Genomic DNA, 24,997 nt, shown 5'->3' on the forward strand with positions numbered 1-24,997 from the left:
AGCATTCAGTTTCCTCAACAGGGATACTGAGTAGCCAATTAGCACAAAAAGGCATCGATTAGCACAAACCACGACGCTGAGTCGCAAACGGAATATGGAACCATGACATGAATTGTATTTCTAGAATTGAGCGGGCCAAGTACAAGTATCTAAGATTTGTATTTGTCCAATTGCAGTAGGTTTTAGTGGGAGATACAGCTGGGTATCATCAGCATAACAATGCTGAAAGAAAAAAGAAAATGTTGTGGATTTGAATTATATCGCCCAGAGGAAGCTTGTATAATGAAAAGATGATAGGACATAAAATTGAGCCCTGTGGAACAGCAAGAATTAACTGCACAGGAGGAAGATGGGTTACCTATAGTAACAGAGAAGGTTCAATCTCTGAGGTAGGAACTAAGCCAGGCTAAGAATGTGCCTCTAATGCCAGCCCAATCTGTGAGGTGGTTTATTATAATATTGCGATCTACCATGTCAAAAGCTGCACTTAGGTCTAGAAGTATCAAAATAGAACATTCATCTTTACCCTTTTAAGTTTGGAAATGGACCTATAATTAATAAAAATTTCTGAGTATAATCTAGCCAAAAGAGGGTGGGCAACTGCATGTTTAAAAAATGAAGGAAAAGTGCTAGAGGACTGTTTGTAATTGTTAAGAAAGCAGGAATAACAGATTCAGTTAGTTGTTCGAGGAATTTAGTGGGTAACACATCTAAGGAGCACATCTGGTACAGTTTCACATAAGACAGGGAGAGAAACAGGTTCAAAACACCTCATGTTCTTTAGAGAGTTCTCTACCAGGAGGTGGGATCTGTGATCTAATATTTTCAATCTTTGTACTGAACAATTACAAAAATGTCTCGTACTTCTATGGGGTGGGATCAATACTGAAGCAAGGGGAGGACCTTAACATGGAACTGACATTGAATAGAGTCCTTGAATTATGCGTTATTTGAGATAAGATCTGCAAAAAATGCCGCCCTTTCTTCCTTAAAGGCTTTCTGGCATTTAATCATGTGATTTTTGAGAATTTTGTAGGAGACTTGCAGTTTGTCAACCTTCCAGTTACAATTGGTTTTTCTGTGCTCTCTTTTCAAAGCCTGTGAACATTCATTTGACCATGTTTGGGATCTTGGATTTTCAAGAATTGCAAGTTGGTGTAAAAAGAGCCACCAGCCCCTTTGTGTATTTTCAGAAGACTGGGTAATATTGGAGCTAGAAATTTCTAAAAAGGCCACAGAAAATTAGCTGTCAGATTAGGAGATAAGGAAGCAAGAGGACACAGGAGCACAAGACCTGGAAGTAGGGTGAAACACAATTGCCATATGGTCAGTTCAGTCGGACAACTCACAATTTGAATTAAGCAATATTTATTAAGGTTTAATGTGAATACAACTTCAGCATGAAGTGGCACAGGTCTCTTATCACTCCCTGGTTGCATAACCCAGCCAAAATGATAACAGGGAATGACCACTACAAACCCCCCATGGGCATCATATAAGAAGCAGAGCTCACAGGTGGATGCTGGGGTGGTGGAAGGGCGAAAACTTTTCTGAAAGGCATATATACAGGAGTAAGCGAGGCAAGTCAAGAAAGCGTAACAGTAGCAGGGATAGCAGGGCAGCTGAATGAGCAATGGTATGTAGGTTCGTGTCTAAAATAGCTTTCCCATAAAGGCATAAGCGTCATGTAAACTTACAGTCAATTAGTTCTTCTTGAGTTCAAAACTAGCTCTGCAGGCTTTGTATCATTTCAGTTAGACAACTCACTGCATTAAGCAATATTTATTGAGGATAAAAGGAAACCCTGCCTGTTAAGACTTGTTGACCTTAATGTGGTGTAAATGCCTTCAATTATATAAATATGTAATTAAAAACCACAAAAAAGATTTTTGTTATTTTAAAAAAATGTAAAAAATCCTTCAATTTGTAGGTCGCTATTGTTATCACAATCGGAATGCACTCTCGGTAATGACATCAAATGGTTGCACATTACTCAGCAGGAAAGCACCGAGGACAGCCCTAATTAAATGAATCAAAACGATGAAGATCCAGAGGAGACGAAAGTAGGGCATAAGATAGGGTGTCTGTGCTAGTCTATGCCAACAGAAATTAAAAATTTGTCTGATGTAAAGAGTTCTGCTTTCTAGTAGCAGCCATTCAGTCACTTGACCATATGGATCAAACTATCGTTTTTGGTCAAACTGAAACATGTACATCATCCCCATTAATTTAAAAGACGTAACGTTATTATTGATCAGCGTTGTGTATATGATCTTAAGCCAGTGATAATACCTCCTTTAAATGCATAATCCCTAAAGATGATACATGCTGATACACTAGTATTTTAGCTATAGAATCTACCCTATTCAAAGATATCCTGTGTATCAAACCACAACCAAATTCTGTGGCATTTTATTGATATCTTTCACTATTAATAACAGCAACTGCTGGACAAAACAACTGAATTAACCCCCAGTGCAGAAATTTTATGTCATCTACCCAAAGTGCATTGCATGTCTAAAATAATGATCTCCATTGGTCAAAATTACTATTAATGGTTGGGGTTTTTTAAAAATAACTGAAATCTTTTGTATGGTTTTTACAACATATTTCCATAGTTGAGGGCATTTACAACAGATTAAGCCCTACAAGTCTTAACAAGCAGGGTTCCTGTTAATGTGAATGCAACTTTGGCGTCAAGGCTCTACCTCTCCCTATTTTAAAGCCAGCCGAAATGATGACGGAGTGACCGCTCCAAACCCCCAAAACCACTCGGGAAAACAGAGCCTGACCTGGCTATGCAATGCGGGCCGATATTTCACTTTGTCTTGAGAAATGATGCGATGAAAATACAATGCTAATGCATTTCTGGATCAACCTAGTTATTCTAAGTTCTTGTGAACCTTGCTATGAAGCCATTCTGCACTGCAGCCGTATATCTTTACTTAAGATGTAAGCTATTGATGTTGACATTGCTGTTAGAATTTGATTGCCATTCAATGCTTAGCCATAGTTCAGACGAGTCCATGGGCAACATTCAATAGCCAATCCAGGGGTTTGAGCTCTCAGCATGCACACATTGGCTTCACCGACGATGTGGGTAACTGGGCCGGTGTCCGCGGGGATCGCTATGATGGTAGAACTCGTCATGGCAACCAAGGCAGTGGCCGTGGCAGATGGTTGGGGCGTGGCAGCAGAAACTGCGGGGTAGGATACCATCTCTGCCAAGAAAACCACGTTGCCACCCTTCAGCAGTAAGAAGTGGTTAGACTGGCTGAGAGGCGGAGAGGCACCCAGAAAAACTGACCAGCAATTTACTTTTCTTGTCTTGCCATTGATCACCACCTCTGTCCAGGGAGCTTGCAGAGTAGAAATACCCCCGGGGGCGAGGACAGTGCTTGCCAGGAATCAGGGCAGGAGCTGTCCCATAGGATGGCATCCATTGCACCTGCTCCTCCACCCGAGGATAACGTCTTAAGAGAATCCAACTCCAGTTGGAGGTCTGCTACCTGTTTGAAAAGCACCATACAGTCCCTGCAGGGTTGTGGATGGCCCAGAACTTCCTTGCAGAGATTTTTCTCCATTCCCCATTGAGCAGCATTGGTGACTCCAGGTCCATAGCCCTGGTCTTTGGGATATGGAAGCAAATGCTGAAAGCTAACACTAAAAACCAAAGGGTCTAAAACAAGTGAATATAAAATACTAAAAATAAATATTAAAAGTGTAGAACCATAAATGATGTGGTAAAATGGTGCTCAGTGACTTTATAACGGAAAAAAGGACAATTAAAAGATGACCTTATTAAAACAGCCAGCCATGGATTACTGAAGGATCAGCACTGCTGCCAGCAAGATGGCCCCATCCAGCATTAAAATTACACAACATATAGACACTGTAGACAACACTTTCCAACTGAAGTGAAAGCACTTCCCTGCCGTCAGATGGAAATACCCGCCTGTTGCGCCTCGTTGCGGGCGCTGAGCACAGCTGCAGGAGCCGACCGACAGTATCTCCTCCAATCAAACGACAGCGCGGGCAGCTGTGACTGTCCTTCCGGTCTCTCATTGGCCCAACAAGGAAACAAGGATGGCGCAGCATCAAACACAGTTCATTCAAACGCACGTCACTATGCACAATGTGTGACCGCCGTCCTCACGTCACACATAGAGTTTATACCCAGTTTGTTTTGCGCTTGAACGCAATCACTGGCCACACTGTGATCAATTTGGGCACGCCAAGACCGATGGCGAGTGCAGCCAGTACACAGGGGGAGAAGAGCACTCCTTACAAAACCCCCACTAACTGATTTTCCCTGCCTAACCCAAACTATCTATCTATCTTCATCGCCAGTATTCCTAGCCACCGCAAACAATGCCATTTGTTCCCCAGAATGAGGGCAAAGTCTGTTTCATTGGTGGACAACTAGCTGTAATATCCATACAACGCTCAGCTCCCCATCCTCCTATGCCTGGCTTTCAGGTCTCCGCCACATATCTCCGCCAAGCAGAGTCAATCAGGCACAGGCAATCAGTCTCATTTAACAACATGCAGAAAAGAGCTGCCTCACTACTCACTTAAAGTTATTTTAACCCCTGCACTCCTGGAGAGTGGTCCCAATTTTGTCTGGACACCCTGAATGTTGGCTGATTATTGTATTTGTTTTACACTTATCTTAGTTGGGATTTTTTAAAACCTGTATCCTTGTAAATAAATGTAAAAAAAAGATGCATACTGTACAAGTATGCATACTGTATGTTTTAAAGAAGTACAGGCAATTACACTATATTACCAAAAGTATCTGGACACCCCTCGGTCTAGGGCGATGTCCAGTCTTCTCGGGATAGTAATTACTGGAGCCATTTATATCATGCAAGCTCACTTTATTAAGGGTTGTGACTGGTCTGACTTCTCTAATGTCCCCCCAGATGCGTTGCACATTGGCATCAGGGTATTTTTTCTCCAAGAGTTTTTCCTCTGTCATATGCCACTGGCCTCCCCCTCTCCTGCACTGGACCAACTGTGCTCATTTTTGGCATGGTGCTTTTTCTTACACAGACCAGAAAACTACACAATGGTGGTAATACACTGCCTGGCCAAAAGAAAAAGTTGCACACTCTAATATTTTGTTGGACCGCCTTTAGCTTTGATTATTTAGATTTGATTTTGTGTCATTGTGGCAACGTCACAACATTTATTTCCGTCCAGAATTTCATTATCTTGTATGGATGACGGGAGAGTCGAACCACTCCGTAAAGTCTTCTCCAGCACATCCCAAAGACTTTCAATGGGGTTAAGATCAGGACTCTGTGGAGGCCAATTCATGTGTGAAAATGATTCCTCCATGCTCCCAGAACCACTCTTTCACAATTTGAGCCTGATGAATCTTGGCATTGTCATCCTAGAATATTCCCGTGCCGTCAGGAAAGAAAAAATCCATTGTTGGGATAACCTGGTCATTCCGTACATTCAGGTACTCATCTGACTTCATTTTATTGCCGTATAACGTTGCTGAGCCTGGACCTGACCAATTGAAGCAACCCCAAATCATAACACTGCCTCCAGACGCTTGTACAGTGGGCACTGTCCAAAAAAATCCAAACGGCGACTTTTTTTTTGGCCAGGCAGTGTATTACTACGTGTGCTACTCTGAAGCAACGTTTCCCAACCTTTTTCCTTCCGCGGCACACTTTCCAAATTTACAGAATCTCACAGCCACTCCCAAAAGCATAAAAAATAAGCACCGTGCAGCATCAGATGTGATGTGCCAACAGTAGGCCTAAATGTTATTTTGGGGTTTTAATTAAACAATCTGCATTTTAATGATATTTATTTTGGCTTTTGTGAATGGGATTTGTTCATTTAAGTTTTTTTTAAATTCATTTGAACATTGAAATTTTTTTAAAAGGATTTTTCACACGGCACACGTGACCTCGCCTGACGGCACACCAACTTGGTTTTATTAAAAAATATAATCACGTCCTGGAACCAATTTAATGAACATGAATCCCATGTCAGGAACTGCAGATCATGTTCCTGTTCGACCTGTTCCCCCACATATTAATGTGTGATGTCTAATAAAAGCAACCACTTCTACAGAACATGATTCAACAAGGAGTGCTAAGCTGAGCACAATTACAGCCTTACCCTTTTTCTTTTAAATTTCTTTGGTTGCAGTTTTTTTCCCACAATGTAGATCAAACTGATAATCCATTTTAAAGCTTGTTATCTTTAGAACAATCTATTAACCACCTTAAGTATATGCAATACTTCATATTCTCATAACTTCCATCACCATCAATTCTCTTTCAAATGTACGCATCTGTGTGTGTGTCTGTGTACTTGCTCTGCATTGAAAAACAGTGAAACAAGCTTTGTGAAGTAGGCAGCTGTTGCTGAAATCCAGTTTGAGTCTATCAAAATGAAAGAACATGTTGCACCATTTGAAAACATACATTTGGAAAGTTAGTGCAAGAGAAAGCTACATTTTAAAGTTATTTTTTATCTACATTAATATGCAGGGGCATGCACAGACATTTTGAGGGCCAGGGGCCCTCATCATATCATGACATTGTATGAAAACTCACACTCTCATACGTGCATGCACACACACACACATACACACACAGACTTGTGCGCACCATGTACCTGGATGAAAAATTCCATGTAAAGGTGTCAACGAGGAAATTGAGTGTTCTGTTGGCAGCTAACATTAGTGTCATGTCACTCATGTGAAAAGAGCAGCTACTGCTTCAATTTTTGAGAGGGCAGCACACAAGTACAAACTGAAGAATCTTGAAAGAGTTTTTATGGAGGAATGATATATACCTTATTGCCCCTTTTGTCCCCCAAATGTCCAACATCATAACAGTATCACAAAAGCAACACTACACAATATTATTTCAGTCAGGATAACTTACATATTAAAGTATTTACATGAATATGATGAGTGGATCTACTTCAGATATTAGTGCAGCATGCACTACCCTGTCTAACAGGGAGTATCGTACATCTCCCCTACTAAAAAGGAGGAATGCCAGAAAACCCCACTGTATCTAGAAGCAGATCCAAACAATAGGTGGTGCTGGGGTGGTGGAGGGTGAGTGCAATCTTAAGCAGCAGCAGTGAAGCATGCAAAGCAGCACAGGCAAGTAGCAGCACTGAGAAGTCGTCTGATTGTTTGTTTAAAAAGACTCTCCATTGGTGATGTGTGCCTGTGATTGGATGGGTAAGAGAAGAGTGTTGTGTGTATGAAATTGGATGATTGAGGAAAAGCAAGAGTATGTGGTTAATGGGGCTGACTGATTGGTTGGCTGCAATTTTGAGTTTCCTGAAAACTTGCTTTGTGCATTCCATGAGCGCTACTCACTTATCTGCTACTGTCATGTGTTTAGTTGAGTGAAATTCCAGTGAACGTTTCTTGTGGTTAAAAGTCAGTAAAATGCCTTAATAATACATTTTATTCAAAATGTGGTTTACATACAACACTCAAAGCACTGGATGTAGGCAATTGTTCAAACATATAGTGTATTTTTAGGTGTAACAGCTGAATTGCACATTATTTTCAATGTAAATGATTGGATTGCCATTTCACTTTTCATGTGACACATAAACATATATATATATATATATAAATATATATATGCCAACAGGAAAGTATAATCAATGTCTGATAAGGCGTCAAAACATGTGGGGACACAAGGGGGGAGACAAATAATCAGAATTTGCTTAAATATGAGGAAGTTCGTCTAAATAAAAATCATTTCCTCAAGTTATCCACCTGTCACAATGCATAAAAGGCTGCAAAACTGAAATAAGAGCCACAACCATCTCCGTCATCGAAGCTATACCTACATCATTTTTGGCATGAGTGGGCAATGATGAAACCATAAATACTTTGCTGTAGGCTATTAAGATCTTCAGAAGGCAACATGCATGACAAGCAGGAGATGGATGGAAGGTAGACTTCTTTTAGATGCTTTACATTCACATACACCATAAATCAATCACTTAACTTCATACTTATCATTTGTTACTTAATTAGTACACAAATATGTTGTAGCCTAATGGAAAAAGGAGCTGAATTTTATCCTGGCATACCAAGATAAATGCAATTAAGGTGAAAATCGCAATTTTAATGGTCTATTTCAGAACGTTGGCTACATTTAATCACATCATATTTATAACTGAATACTATGAAATCTTATAGTTTAGCAGTGATATTTTAATAGTCATCGCTTACGGTAACACCGCGGACAGTAGTAGTAGTCCTTTTCCATCTGGGATTATTATCATAATTACTATTTCTATTACATTTTACCCATTTTCCCAGATAAATATGAACACACGTTTGTAGTGTTTGTCGTTGTTTGAGGTTGTCCTGTGTTGCGACATGGGGTTTTTTCTGCTTTGGTAGTACTTTTTTCTTGTAATATATAATATTAAAATCATATTTATTATAATATATAAAAGTAAAATCGCTTTTGTGTAAGCTACGCTGTAATAGACTACCACTCCTTATGGACCGCAGTAAAGAGTTCAGAGCGATCGATAGTCGATAGATCGATAGTAGATATTCAAATTTAGTCGTTTATAACTTATTTCCTACTCCAAATATTTGTAAATTGCGTACTGCATAAAACGATTTGTTTTCAGATCTATTGCACTCCGTTACAGTTGTATGTATTCATTTTCAAATCTTCATTCATGAACTTAATTCATAATTCAGCTACCGAGAGATTTCAGACCGATTGAATTTTGCTTGTACTGTGTTTCCCCATCATCATCATCATCAGCCGACGAATAAAACTTGATGCCCAGCGATTTTCATTAACTGAAAGGATACTGTTTTTTCAGATCTGATTTCTCGGTAAAATACTATGGCCTACAGCGGAAAGTTGCTATATAGCGCACAATAAATGTGACGGTCAATAACCTTTGGACGCTGCCATTTCAGGTTTATATGCGCTCAATTCGGTCCTCTATCGCGTGCCAAAAGAACGGAGCAATTCGACAACTGGTCTCACATTACCATTGGAAGTGTGTTTAACTGATTAACATTAGTAGGCTATATATGTGCAGCAAAAAACAAACAAACAAACAAAAAAACAAATAAACCAAAAAACATTCTTACGCTCATTTAGTTTTCAGTTACTGTTACAATTATTCCGCACCTTTGTTACGACGTCACATCGGACTGCTTATACTTTGGTTTAAAGTTATGAACGTAATTTTTTAAATTTAGTTTTTTAGTTGTGAACCTAATTGAAACGGGTAAATAGTACTAAGACGTCAAAGCTGTTTGAAGTGAAATGTCATACTGCTAGGCGAAATATTTTCTGCGTAAATGAGCAAAATCCAAAAACTAACATTTATAGCAACTTCCCCTATTTTATTTCGTTGGTTCACAACGAATGCTGTAAAATAGGTGCTCGGAAGTAGTAGGCTATTAAAGATGAAACCAGCTAACGTTCAGCTCATGTGACTTGGACATTCCAAATGTTCGCTCTTTGAGAATTAAAAAAAAAAAAAGACTGCATATGAATATCAAATTTCGCGGGACCGACAATTCCAAGAAGCTTCTTAAGATGACTACCATATGTGTTTATGAAGGAAATCAACCACGCTTTTGTGAAAAGAGATATACCTATGATACACATTTATATATTGAAGTTACTATTTATACAATTCAAATTGTCTCAATGTGTCATATTTATGTAATAGCCCATAAATGTGTGTAATGCAATGTACTAAGATGTTATACAAGCTTTTATTCGGCACTAGCTCAATCCATAGATTGGACTGAGCTATCCATAGGATAGAATCCACTAGAATCCATTGAATTTCTTAAAAAGCATGTTTACCATTTATTGTACCTATGCTAAATTGGACAAATTTGTGCTTTTAAGGACCAGGGAGTTCTGGGACAGGGCCCGAGAGGTACCTTTTATCCAGGATGAACAGAAACCAAGGAAGCTCCGGAAGTTCATCCATAACCTCGCCTGCACATTTATTGCCATAATGGCATTTGCACTGGCATTTTTTAGTAAGGTAAGACACCTTTACAAGTATAGGGTCCTTTCCATTCCATTCCATTCAAAACTCATGATTTTCCTGAACAAGACTAAATATGACTGAAGCTTAGGGAGTGCTTTTGACTCAAATGCATTAATTTTGACATCTGCCTTTCCATACAGTCTTCCCTGCTACTCTTGATAACAGCATCAAACACAGCCTCAAGAAGTGTGCCTACAAAACCCTACGCACTTCTGTTTCTTGCCTGTTGTACAGTCACTCCAAGTGCTCTGGCATTGATTAAAAGCATTTGGAAAATGACATTTAAAGACTCAAAGACACCCTTGAAAATAACAATTTTATGGGTAAGTATATTGACTTTAGAACATGTGAGTGTGCAGCCTATACAGTACAAGTATTGGTTCAATTCTAACATTTTGAAAGTATGTTAATGATAAGAATGAAAAAGAACACACAAAATTCTTAAATACCAGTGATTGTGTATCTCACAGGTTTTCTGCACTGAAGCACTTGTTGCTTTTGGGACCATAATTCTCATCCTTGTAGCAATGCCCCATTTCAACATTATCACCAACGTAATGATCCTGAACAGTGTGGGAATCCTGTCTGCTGTGCTTCAGTTGGCTGTTAATTTGGTTACAAGAGCGAGGAACAAGTTCGTTTTCATTACCTCCATTGCTGCGTTCATCCTGATAACAGCTGGATATGTGCTGTTTGTATTGTTTTACATCGTGGAGACAACAGATTCAAAAAAAAACCTGACAGAATTGAAATATATTGCCGTTGCCATAGCAGGGGGTATCTTGGTCTCCCTGAACTGGTGGGAGAACTACAGCAGCCTGTTGCGGACTAACTTCCTGGTAAACCTTGCCAAGGACACCAAGAGGTGCAGAAATATCATCAACATCATCGCTAGTGTTGTGAGAATTGGAGTCACAGCGATTGTGTTGGGGGCCTATGTCAAACTGCAGGGCCTAGATTGGTCCTCTGTTCTGACAATCCCACAGGACTCAAGGACTGTGGTCCTGAGCCTCTTTGCCATCCAAGTACTCTCTAGTGCCCTCTGCCACTGGTTTGTGGTAGTGGCCTGCAAAATGCATGCAGTGCGGCGGAGCTTTGTCATTCCCATGTGGCTGGCTTCCCCTGCTGTTCTTCTGGCTTTTGTGCTCAGTTTTGGAATCCCTTTTCACAGTCTGGCTGAGCAACACACCCCAGGAAGTTACACTTTTGCCTTGTACTGCCAAAACTTCATCAGTGTCAACAACTCGGACGTCATTGCATTTACGCAGCTGGCTTCTGATGTCACCTACTCGCTCTGTGCCCAGAATACCTTCCGAAATGGAGACACAAAAGGCTGGGCTCTGCTGGGAAGCTCTGTGCTCAGCTGGTGGCTTGGGCTGTTTCTCAGTACCATCTACATCTGGTTCCACCCATACCAGCGCATCGAGAGGACCAAGGACCTGTTTGTGCGCCGCCTGTATGAAGGGGCTTTCATTGACCAGTCCATGCTTCTCAATGCTCGCTTTGACATCCCCCAGAGGAAGAGGCAAACCAAGTGAGTACTAATCAGTATGATGATTTTAACAACATTCCGCTGAGAGCACCAGTCACTGCAGGACAAAAGCAAAACCAAGTCTGAAGTCTCTTTCTTCTGTAGGGAAAAGGAAACTGTGATGCTCTACCTGTGTGCCACAATGTGGCATGAGACCTACAGCGAAATGATGACGATGATGATCTCTTTGTTCAGGTAAATAATATGGTAAAGACCATCGAGGCAAGATTGGGATTTGTGATTTAATCATAATTTGGATTGGGATTAAAATGAGCAATGTTTTGTTTTGGATTTTAAGATATGAAATTACTCAGGTATGAAGTTTATACCTGATTAAATATATGAGTAAAATAATATTTTCTGCTATCTTAACAACAAAACCTATACCTTTCTGCCACCTTTTGAAAGGCTGGACAAATTCAGACCCAGGAGAAACTCATATAAAGATGTGAGATTTGAAGACCACATTTTCTTTGATGACGCTTTCGAAGACGTGGAAGGAAGGAAACATCGCCGTGTGAATGACTATGCAGAGATGCTGGTGGAGGTCATCAAGGAAGTCTACATGTAAGATCGCCTGTAAACAAACATAACTCTTGTATCTTTGTTTAGCCATGATACTGAGAGAATATCTCATTTTTTGGCTTTTATTACATGGCTGTCTAACACCGTTTCTGAATCCTGTGTTTTTCCATTAAGAGAAAAGGTATGTCTGTGGTCATTAACAGGAACTCCTGGAAAGTGTCAAATTTTTACTGCTGTTTTGGCATGGGGTATGCCCCATCAAACTGTTAGTTTTAGTATTAGTATGTGCCGGTCAAATTATGTGGTCATAAGATACTATAAGGTAATAATATATAATATAATTTTAGGTTTGACTGTTTAGAGATTATTAAGTTTTAAAATGGTGGTCTGTTAGTACAAATTACTTCTGAATATTTTAAATTGTAGGATTTTCAGTAATGAGGACCCAAGCATCTTCAAGGACGACACATTACTTTCTGCGCAGAAAATCATCAAAACCCCTTACGGTGGCCGTCTCAAATACACACTGCCCCATGGCAACATACTGTATGTTCACTTCAAAGACAAGCAGCTGATCCGCCACAAAAAGCGATGGTCTCAGGTGAGCAAAGAACCTGCTGAATGCCACACCCTAATTCTTCCAAACAGTCAGATATCGAGGAGGGGGAGGACTAGGGTTTGGTTAGGTCAGCCAGCTAGGAATACCCAGAATAGATGTGAATATTTTTGAGTCCACACTGTCAAGAAGAACAGTCTCTAAGCATGTCTAACATTTTCCAGAATGCATGAACATGACCCACCAAAGATGCAGGAAAAGGTTTTGTGGTGAGATGAGACCAAGATAGAGCTTTTTGGCCAAAATACAAAGTGCTATGTATGGCAAAAACGTCCCCGCCTCAAGAAGCTTGGGAGAAAGTTCACTTTTCAGCAGGACAATGATCCCAAGCATAAGACCAAAGCAACAAGAACAAAAATGTGAATGTCCTACAGTGACCCAGTCAAAGTCCTGATCTCAGTCCCATTGAAAATTTGTGGTACTATCTGGCAGTTGGAATCCACAAGTGTCATTCAACCAAGCTGAACAACCTAGAGCAGATCTACTATGAAAAATGGACTGGTTATTTACCCCCAAAGACATGACGCTTTTTTATTTCGGAAAAAGGTGGCTTGCATTGGTTTTATTACCAAAGCAAGCCGTGTATCTCAGTGTTTCATATTCATTAAATTATCTCCAGACTAGTAACTGATTTTGGCTTTGAAAATCAGAACCCATGAGATAACAATACAATTGCTGATTGGACAAATATTCAAGGCTGTTAAAAAAGTGATTATTTTTTACTGAAATAATTTTATTCAATAAAAAATGTATTCACCTAGATCTGTGATAACTGATGAAAGCTACAAATTAAATGATTCAGTAATAACACTTCATTTTAATACTTTATTTATTTAAATACATAAATTAATGAAGTTAAGTATGCTTCACTGTGTTGCATTGCTTAATCTATTAAGTGAAAGATGATGATCTTGGTGGGCAAAAGGTTGAAAAATAATCTTTAAAAATGCCATTTATATAATGGCATGTCATTTCATAAAATAAAATGTAGTTTCAAGCAGAAATTAAGGTTAAGGTTCATTAAAGCATAGGGCCCTAATACGCAAGATACCAAGACAAATTTGCTTTCGTGCTCTTATGTGGAAAATTAGACAGCTACATAAATCTTGCATGTAAACTTGCATTGCAAGATGGCTCAGCTGTTCATGATAGCATAATTTTTGTATTCTGCATTTGTGTAGAACGTGATGAGAAGTGATGAGAATCACATAAACTGCAGCTGACCAAAGTATATCTTGAAGAATATTTCCTGACACACCACCCAATAAATGCCATACTGTAATGGATTGCAGTTCATCCCAATGTACAGTTTGGTAACTCTAACATCTAGAGCTTACATTAATTTTATCTCAGGCATACCAGCTATAGAGTTCCAGCAGGTTTTCTGCTTGGACCTCCAAAAATAAATGAACTCCTGTGACCTGTTTGATAGTTGCAAGTTCCTCTTTTATACCACTTTTTTGCATAGCTTATTCAAAGGGTTCTGTTTGTTTTATTAGATTATGTACCTATACTATCTGTTGGGCTGGAATATGAACAAGAAGTATGTCCTGAGGTCTGAGAATGGAGAAGGGAGAATCATTCTGGAGGAACAATTGAAGGTAAAAAATATTATCTGTCACACTGCTGTGTGTGCATGTTTCATAATTCGGGGTTCAAGCACTGTAAATTCTGGAACTAGGTTTGCCAGACATCTGGCAAAATGTCCAATTTTCAAATGTCCCATTTTGACCAAAATGTCCAGTTTTCAAATTTTTTGTTCATGTCCGGTTTGTGGTCCTGACAGAGTAATTATCCAGTCAGAGTAATTGATGGAATAAATTTACCAGTAGTTTGTAATTAATTAGCGTGTCAGTGATGTCCTGATCAGACGTAGTAGGAAACTTGCCAAAAGTATTGTGCAAAAAAAGTATAAATCAGGCTTTAATCAACTTTTAGCTGGTATGTCCAGAGCTTACCAAACTTGTTACGTTTGTTTGGATTTTGAACAGGTATTTCTCCTTGTTAAGAACAAATTTGCCTCAAAGACCCAAAAATGTGTCTGGGTAGACTTCGGGAATAGCTGATTGTATGTATGTGTTGTTCTGTCCTTCTCAGAAGGAAAAGGAGAACACCTACATTCTGGCTCTGGATGGAGACATTGATTTCCAGCCTTCAGCTGTGATGCTTCTGGTGGATCGCCTCAGGTTGTACCCTGAGGTCGGAGCGGCCTGTGGCAGGATTCATCCCACAGGCACTGGTAAGACCCTGGTGAAATGTTTTCAGAATCTCACTGGTACTGTTAGATGAAGTTTCTAAGCGACCCCAGTAGAATTCTGTATATCATTGATTGTGTATACTGTACTGTACGGTAAAGTAATTACGAGCAGGTTCCTCCCATCATCCTGAGATGTATCAAGTAATTAATGTATTTAGTAATTAAGATTGAGATAAGCGATTTCATTACATTCAGGTATAACTCTGAAAGACATCAGTTTAATTTGCATTTGCAATCAGAAATTTCCCTAATTTAAGTTGGTGGTTCCTGTGCACTAATACTGATATATAGTATTCACTATTTCTCTTTATTATTCTTAAAACGTTACTAGCCTATGGAAATTAACATTCAAGCTTAATTTAGAAGAAGTATTATTTAAAAAAATCACACAAATTTGAGATGTGTCTAGCGCGCTTATTTTCTTAAGTTCTCTTGAGGAATACAATTATGAAGTTGATGCTTTTAGAGTTCCCCCTGAGCTTGGCTACCAGTAACAGTGATACCAAAGTTTAAGGTAGAATATTTTATACTTCTGTTGATTATGCAACAAGTCAATCAAAGCTGTGTCACACCTTTGGGCCCATTACAGGGCATCTGCAAACAGTGAACAGTAAGGGTATGGTTATTTGGTTATGTCCTTCCACAGGGCCCATGGTGTGGTATCAGAAGTTTGAGTACGCTGTGGGGCACTGGATGCAGAAGGCAACAGAACATGTGTTTGGCTGTGTGCTCTGCAGTCCTGGCTGTTTCAGCCTGTTCCGGGCAGCTGCACTCATGGACGATAATGTGATGAAAAAATACACCACCACTGCCACAGAAGCCAGCCAATATGTGCAGTATGACCAAGGTACAGCTTGTTGCATTAGTAGCAGTTAATTTGTGAAAGACATTCAGGCTACATGCAATAATATTGTGTTGTTAGAGGTTAAATCTTGAATAAAGACATTATAGGAATTAAGGAATTAAATGACTGTTGCCATTTTGAGAGCTGTGAGAATTAAGGATGAACACTGGAGCAGTGTTCAGACTCTAAGGAACAAGAGTCTGAAGAAAACCCATAGGATTATGCTTGATGTGAGAAAAACAACTTATCTGCTATTTGAAGAAATACATTTTTTTCATAGTATCACATACAATAGCTTAGTTTGTGAGTGAGGTTAATATACACCATTCACACTATCTGCTAGTTATCTGCTAACTTGCCATTTCCCAGCTGATTTGCTTTAATGTGCTCTGGATTTTTAGTTGATTTTCTGTAAACGCTGACCCTGTGAACTACATAGAAAAGCTAGATGCTGCAGTGGTACTAGGAAAACTGCCTGCACTGAGGCAGGACACACGTTTTTGAAATGTGACATGTGGGCACTCATTCACTGAGACCTTAAGTCCCCAGTGTTTCTCAGTGAGGGGGATATGACTGGCCATGCTACCAAAAAGAGTAAATTTGACTCAGCGATTGATTATTAGATGGGACGAAGATGGGTATTTTTCAGTATGGATTTTCTCATTTTTGAAATACTACAATGGGTGGGTAATTTGAATTTGGAGATACGTCCTCATGCCCTCCATACTAGGTGAAGTGGGTGGTGACTGAGCAAACAGATGGCCACTCGGGATGTTCAGATATGTTCAGTAGTTTTGCTCAAATGTTTTCAAAATCATCTGGGAGAATGTGCCTGCTGCACACTCACGCATTCTTTAGCTGTGTCTCAGGTATATCCGGAGGATATTTGGTGCTCCGAATTGCAGGCAGCCATAGTTTTCTCTCACTTACATCTTGCAGTAACTAGCAAAAATAAATTCCTTCCTTCACTAGTGTTGAACCCTTGCAATTTGCCACACCATAGCAAAGCGGCATTTTTTAAATGTCTGATCCACCCCCATGGACTGTAAAGACCTGCCCCAACATGAGCAGTAGTTTGGAGCTATATTTCTGCACTCATTACAGTTAGAGAGTTGGCTGAGAGCTCAGTTTAATCAGGAGTACTGCTACACCTCCCCAAATAAAAGAAAAAACCAAAGTGGAATTCCCCTTTTAATCAAGATTGGACATTCATCTCAGGGATGACTGCAGCTGTCAGCAGGCATTCTAAAACTATGTTTACTTTGAAAAAAATACATATTTTGAAAACACTCTAAAACCATATTTTCATTTAAGTTAGTGATTTAAAAAAAATCTGCATTGGCCTTTATTGTACATTGTGAACTTATTAACTTATTTATTTTTCATTGGTTGCTGAAAAGGAGTTACGGATTACTAATTGATTTTTTGTGGTTGTGATTATAAAGGGGAGGACCGCTGGCTGTGCACCCTCATGTTGCAGCAGGGTTGGAGGGTCGAGTACAATGCAGCATCTGACTCCTACACCAACGCCCCTCAGGAATTCAAGGAGTTCTACAACCAGAGGCGGCGCTGGGGGCCATCAACCCTGGCCAACACTCTGGACCTGCTGGCAACTGGAACCCTGACGGCACAGAGAAACAAATCTATATCCAGACTATTCATCCTCTACCAGATCATAAATATGGCCTCTTCCATCCTAGGCCCAGCCACTGTTTGCTTTATGATCGCAGGTGAGAATAAGTCATAACAAAATATGTCACATACTTTTGTACTTGCATGCATTTTCTGTAAATGAATTGATTGATGAACAGTGTTTGTGAGTAGAACAGAGCAGCACTTCTATGTAATATTAAAGACAAATTTTGACTGAATTCCAGCCAGAGTTAAAAACAAATGATCACTTAATCCAGACCATTATATTTGAATCCAGTAGAATTATCATTCAGGGTTATGGGAGAAATATCACATTCTGTTTCTCCTACAAGGGGCACCAGAATGTTTATTTCTGTTTTAAGGTTAATTTCATCAGCTGTGCTTTCTGTTCCATTTCTTTTTTACAGTTTGTGTGGAGAACATGGTTGCATATTTCATGTCATTTTTGTTTTTCTGTAGGGAGCTTCTCATCTGTGTTTGCAATTTCTGCAAATGTTAGTCTGATTCTGGCAATCATCCCACCTTTAATATACCTGTTCCTGTGCTTCAAGCTGAAATCTGATACCCAAATCACCATCGCCGCTGTTATGAGCGTGTTGTATGCTTTCCTCATGTTAGCAACAATGTTATCTATTGCAGGTAAGACTTTTCACTCAATATTTAAAGTATTACAAACCAAAATTTAAAAAATGTGTTTTTAAAGATTATTCCAGTTTTAGTGTGTTTTTAGTTGCCACACATTGTTGATCACACATAGTGAATGGTTCCCAAGGGGTCTAAAGTAAGCTTTGATCAGATCTGACTGCCTGTACAGTATATGAGTTCTAAAAGAAGATGTTGAAAACGACTTATTTTCGTGTATTGAAAAATGAAGAAATTATCTTGAAAAAATATTGTTGTATAATGGTTAGGGAATTGTTTTGGTAATAGTGAGGTTGTGGATTCAATTCCCAGGTAAGGCTTTAGTCTTGTAACCAAGTACTTTTATTGAATTGCTTCATATCTAGCACTTATCACGCATATCATAATTATATATACAATTCTATAATGTGATGCTATATAAATGTATATTTATACGGGGGGGGGGGGGGTTCCAAAAATGAAAAAAGTGTAACAATGGAAAGTGTAACAGTGCAAATGGAAGATGGAATTTGTTACAAACTAGTGGTCAAATTTCAATCAAATTTTCAGACTGGACATTTTCCGGTCGGGACCACAACATGGACCTCCACAAAAAATTTGAAAACCGGGCATTCAGGGCCTACAACCGGGCATTTGACAACCCTAAATTAGGGTGATGATAGGCCCTATCATCTATAAGTTGGGCAGCAAGTCCTAGATACTAGCTAATAGTTATTACTTGGCTTCTATAACATTAGATACCAGTTAACATTAATATTGTAAATGACATGGGATATATAAATCTTCTACAGTGGCCATTTTGTTCACAGATCAATAGCAAAGTAACATTATTCAGATAAGCAGGCAAAAACAAACATGAAAATGACTTTGTTGTCGGTCTTGTCTCTTTGAGTCTGGCCAGTGTTGTCAGTAGCAGTTGTTGCTTAGAGATGGTTGGTGTCTGTTCATTAGAACAAGAAATGTCACAGAAAAACTGACCTAGCTTGAGTCCAGCAAAAAGTCCACCTGCCCCCCAACTGCATGCCAGACAGTCTCAAGTTGAAAATCTCACTCTAGCCAGATGACCAAAGTTGGCAACTGTGAATAAAATAAAATCTACCTTGCAATTTCACAAATTGGACCTGGCCACCCTGACACATTGCATATTATTTTTTAGCCAAACTTAAGTGATCTTACTTAAGCTTTTTAAAATCTTTGTAAAATGTGAGAAATAAATTCTTTGTATCCACTTACTGCTGAGAAAACATCAAAATTGCTTTGAACACAGCAACATCTGTAACTTATTTTATAACAGATCACCCTTATAATTCAGTCAATTATGAAGATTGTTTTTTCTAAATATTATGTTACTGTATGCACCTTCTTGTTCTTCTAAAGGGGATTTGGTGAAGGTGGGGACCATCCTGACCCCTAGCGGCATTTTCTTCGTTGGAATCCTGGTGCTATACCTCTTTACGGCCCTGCTGCACCCTCAGGAATTCCACCTCTTGGTCTACGGCGTTGTTTATGTCCTCAGCATTCCGAGTGGGTACCTGTTGCTAGCCATCTACTCCATGGTCAACATGAACAACGTGTCTTGGGGCACGCGCGAGACCGCCGGCCAGGGCAAGGATGGGCCCGACCAGACATTCAAGAAGAATGTGAAGTATGAGAAGAAGTGCAAGTGCTGCTGCTGGAATGTTGAGTTCCAGATAAATGAAGATGAGAAAGTGGTGGTCATCCCAGGGCCCACAGAGGCCCCCATTGCCGCAGAACCAACGAGTGAGAACCATCCTGATCAGGAGGAATGGTAGGTTGCTCACGGATAAACAGTTATTGTGTATGTGAGTGGGAGTATTGTGTATGTGTCTGAGAGTGTTCCAGCTCCATCAACAACCAGTTAACATGATGTGGGGTGTACGGGTGCATTAGGAGTACAAACGCTTCAGCTGCAGTGCTTCCTACACAGGTGAAACTGCATAGATGTCAACCCCATGGGACAGCTGCCCATATTTAAATTGCTCAGATCCATACAAATTAATGCATGAACTTTAGGCAGCATGCTAACATTAGCTTGCATTGATTAGCTTGTGTGCTCGCAGATAATACGAGTTTGTACAACTACTCACTATTGGGTAATTGGTTGGAATTAAAAAAAAAAACATTTGTTCTTAAATTTGATTCACAAATATATGCAATGCTTATGTTTTTCCCCACGTCAAAACACAGTTTCCTGTCTTCACTTTGGTGATCGCTGAACTTGCCAAACTGTGTTGAAGAAAAAACTTACATTTGCATTTAGTCAGACTGAAAGAATATTGTTCATTAAATCCAGATCCATGCTTAATCTATTGCTTATTTTCATGGCTGATTTCTTTGCTGCAGTTTTACTAAATCATATAAAGATAGATTTGAACGATGTGTTAATTTATTTTTTTCAGCACAATAAGGTACATATACATTTTATATTTATAGAAGACTTAATTTTTAAATATGTTTTACCCCTAGGGAAGAAGAACCATCTGCACCATGTAAGTAAAATTGTCACTGTAACTTACTTATACAAACCAGCTCTGCTCTTTAATGGGAAAATATTTTTTAATAGAACACATAATGGGGTTTCTTGGACGTTGTTATACCTTTTTTTCCATCAATCCTATCGTCATTTGGCAGATTGGGTAACACAGCTGAGAGAGAGATCCAGTGAGCTGGCCCTGATAGATGACACACTTGATGACGTGAGTCTGGCCTTTTGTGTCAAAAATAAATAATTAAATAAACTTGCTTGCTATGCAAAACATTTAAGTGAATTATGTCACTGATTTTATACTGACATCAGTTTTGTTTGTTTCTCTTGCAGGAAGAAGAGAAGTTCTGGATAAAACTCCAAGAGCAATATTTAAAGCCTATAGATGAAGACAAGAAAAAGCAGAAACAAATTGCAGAAGATCTCAAAGACCTCAGAAATAAGGTATATCCATATGTATAACTAAATTATGCATGGACACAGTAAGGCTGCTCTGCGATAAAATTTAAATGAAGCTACTGTAAATATATCTGCAGTGACAATTTGCCAATTTGACAATTTACTTACATTATGTTCCTTGTAGGGGTTCACATTTCAGATGAAACATTAAACAAACCAGCTTCTGACTGCTGTTTTATTTGTTTCCTTTCTGAACAAAAACATTGTGAGAGTAATGCATTACGTTCAAGAATGGTTCCCTTCCCCACATTTTGGAATTTGCACAAACGTATATTTTCTTTTTGTTTTTTTTTTGTTTTTGTTCGCAGGCGACATTTGTCTTCTTCATCTGCAACGCTCTGTGGATTGCAGCCACTTTTTTCCTTCAGCAGATTGGCACAGCGGTCACCATTGTGATCCCCAGAACGTTCCTCAATGGCACAAAGGATCCCAACTCGAAAATCTACATTGACCCAATTGGACTGATGTTTCTCCTGGGCTTCGCCTCCCTTCTGGGCATACAGTTGTTTGGGATGATCTGGCACAGGTAGTTAAATATTGATGCAAGCAGAGCTCCATCACATTATGAAAGGACTTACTTGTTGTCTTTATACAGTTGTAATTTTGAAATACCCTCAAATAAGGTTTGAATAAGCCCTGGGATTCATGAAATATATTCAATTTCCTTACAATTTGAGCACATTAAAGTATTCATTTTCCGATTTAAAAAAAAATGGTTTCAAATACTTTCCAGTCATTATTTCTGTAATTAATATTGGACAATGAAAACAATAATCACTTTAAAAGAACATAAAATGGTTTGGACTCATTTTCCATAATTTTTTGTACAGTATGGAAACCCAGACCTGTTTTCAGATCCATTGGATTGCATTTCCCATGTCAACAAATGTCTGACTTGATTTCTTTTCATTGTTTTTCAGAATTCAGACGCTAATTCACTACATCGCCTACAGTGGGACCGAAGCTAAATCTATGAGCATGGAATTCAAAAAGTCAATGAATGAAATCAGTGATGAAAAGGTTGGGAATATTTTATTTAGGCTGAATCATAATATATATATATATATATATATATATATATATATATATATATTGATTCTAAGTTTGTGACTAATACAAAGGAACTAAAGCTTAAATTAGAGTTCATAATTAACACAATTTTATCTTCCACAGAATTTCCTCTAAGAAAGTACGTTTTCCACATTGAAGCTGATGAAATCCAAAAAAAGGTTCACCTGCAATAGTTTTTCCCACGTAGAGAAGATGGTCATTATATCTGGGTTTGTAAATTGCAAAATTGAAATGTTGATTTTTATTGACAGCTATGCACATATATAATGGATATGTCAGCAGAATATATTAATTTGTGAACAAGTGCAATAAGTTGGTTTTTGAAATGTTGCTGCTGGATTCCCCTTGTCTGTAGTCATGTCAGTTTTTTTCAATGCCATTTCTTTTCTTTCTTTCCTTAACTCCCTTTTTATTCTTGAATGTGCACATCCAAAGACATATTTTTTATGTTGAGTATGTTAGAAACAATATGCTGTATACATTACAACTGTGTTAAAGGGGTCCCTTTTCACAACATTTTCAACAATTTTCCATTACACTCCTGGGCCCTCTTCAACATGTTTGTCATTTTTTTCAATCAAAAAAATCATCAATATATTCATTATTAAGATATACTTTAAATTTGCTGAGTTTGTTAGAAACAATGTGCACTATACATTACACCTGTGTTAAAGAGGTCCTTCTTCTCTACATTTACATTATACTCCTGGCCCCTCTTCAATATGTTTATGTCATTTTTTTCCCAATCAAAAATATCCTAAATATTATAAATTATTTTTCAGAGCCTTGCCTGGCTTTTCAGCCACACAAGCTAGTTTGTCTTGCTCATTTAAATATGTAATGACCTGTAGCTACAATTGGCTCCTGGTTTTCACTAACCCCACCCACAAACAGAAGGCTTGAGGAAAGAAGCAATGCAGCACAACTGAGTGTTATCACGGTGTAAATGAAGGAGCCAGAGACAGATCTGGTGTTGTGACATATAATGCACCCCTGCATTATTTAAATTATAAATTGATATCTGTACCTTTTGAACTGTACCTTTTGTGAAAGTGTCTTAGAAACATTATCATCTGTTTTCGGAATACCCTCATGTGAAGACATTTTGAAATGACTAGCAATGTCTTGTGTCAACTCTATCCAATACTGCAGTATGAAAAGAAAGAATCTGATGTATTCCTGTACTTTACAATGTCATGCAGACCCTAATGTTTCATATACAAGCATACATAATTCATATATCTATTGATTGTCCTTGGAAGGTTTCATATTCATAAAATCAAATGGTTTAATGGAAAGCCAGTTTGTAACATTTTCAAATTACAACTTAACCACTATTTCAAGGCTGCTTATGGCCGTAAAATCATAAAGCCACTAGAACTGTGTCTAGTTTTAGTTTATTTAATTTTATTATTTCTATTAATTCCTGAAATGCTGTTGTTTGTATGTATTTATATACACCCTTTGTTGACATGTAAAAATTATGTACCTTTCATGTAAATTGTATACATGTTTTCAATAAAAAATTAAATAAAAATCCTATAATGTAGCATTCCTCGCTAGTTAACTATCACTGCAGTAGCCATTACACTGTAAAAAGTGGGCAAAATTACCAGCTTTCATGTGATATTGGCCAGTGCTGGGGACCGTAGAAAAGGCATAGTTTTGAAAGACAGTTTCATTTCCAGTTCTTATTCAGTTCTCTGGAGCAGACTCATAGAACTGTTCTGTAGGTAGACTAGCCAAAGATCCTTTCTGACAGACATTGCAGAGGTGAGCTGAACACACACTATGTAGGCTCTTTCTTCATATAGTAGTGCCTAGGTTTGAAGAAGATTTGACACAGCAGTCATGCTTTGCTGCCCTCTTTAGGTAAAAAAAACTACCTCGCTGTAAATGATGGTTTTGGCCATGAATATACTTGATGCTTGTTATGTTATATTATGACAGTTACACTAATCTTTTGTTAGAAAGACAATTACATATGTAAAGCAGAGGAACTTTATTTTGGACAATTTCTATTTCTGCACAGTTCTTTTCTATTTTCATATTTTGAATAAATTGGATTTTTAAATAAACATCAAAAGTTGAATGACGTCTATACTTCAGAAAATCATGAAACATTAACTGCAGAAAGAAAGAAGTGAAATTAAGTGGAAATAGAGCAGCAAGTCTCCCTTACATAAAAAAACAAAAACATTGGCACATAAAGGTACTGGTGAATGGACTCTGGTGAATGCTATAGTCTAGTCTAAGTGCTCCTGGATTCAAGTTCTGAATTATATACCATGGATAATTATACTAATTGATAGGCTCAGCCATTTGGGTTGGGGTATCAAGTACTACCCTGACCTGATTCATGTCATATCTGTCAAATAGAAAATGTTCTGTATCCATTGCCAATTACATAATCCTCTTCGGCAGAAATAACTAGTGGTGTTCCTTGGGGTTCCATACTTGGGCCGATTCAGCTCAGTATTTATATAGCCGCGTTTCCACCGCAGGAACTTTACCCCGGAACTAGGAACCTTTTGAGGAACTCAGTGCGTTTCCACCGCAGGAACTAGGGTCTAAATTTAGTTCTGATTGGTCGAGTACTCGCAGCATTTTTTTGTGTTTATTTTCAGGCGCCATGTTTAAAAATATGCAGGCGCAAACCGATTTATTTTCATAATAACTTCAAATCAAACTTGTATGTTATGCGGCGCAGTAGCCTACTTTTGGTTATAGCCTGCCAACGTCTTGGAATTATAACGTGTGCTCTTCTGTTCTTTTCTTGCTTTAGTATTCGTTTTATAAAATGCTAAGCATTCGTGCTGGGACAGCATATTACGTACCAA

The 24,997-nt window shown here is 38.6% G+C and overlaps 1 protein-coding gene across 1 annotated transcript; it reads left to right on the top strand.

The window, feature by feature from the left end:
* The first annotated feature begins 7,811 nt into the window (after nt 1-7,811).
* LOC118217922 (chitin synthase chs-2-like) lies at nt 7,812-23,699 on the top strand. Its single transcript, XM_035400153.1, has 19 exons — nt 7,812-7,957; nt 9,906-10,047; nt 10,194-10,376; nt 10,524-11,587; nt 11,690-11,779; nt 11,993-12,151; nt 12,536-12,710; nt 14,225-14,326; nt 14,823-14,964; nt 15,629-15,829; nt 17,272-17,556; nt 17,939-18,118; nt 19,499-19,910; nt 20,609-20,631; nt 20,774-20,838; nt 20,961-21,071; nt 21,395-21,612; nt 22,007-22,106; nt 22,260-23,699. Exons 1-19 carry the CDS (start codon nt 7,929-7,931, stop codon nt 22,269-22,271), a joined length of 3,693 nt encoding a protein of 1,230 aa, XP_035256044.1. The 5' UTR covers nt 7,812-7,928; the 3' UTR covers nt 22,272-23,699.
* Nucleotides 23,700-24,997: the final 1,298 nt, after the last annotated feature.

The sequence above is a fragment of the Anguilla anguilla genome, chromosome 18, assembly GCF_013347855.1.
Source record: "Anguilla anguilla isolate fAngAng1 chromosome 18, fAngAng1.pri, whole genome shotgun sequence".
NCBI lineage: Eukaryota > Metazoa > Chordata > Actinopteri > Anguilliformes > Anguillidae > Anguilla > Anguilla anguilla.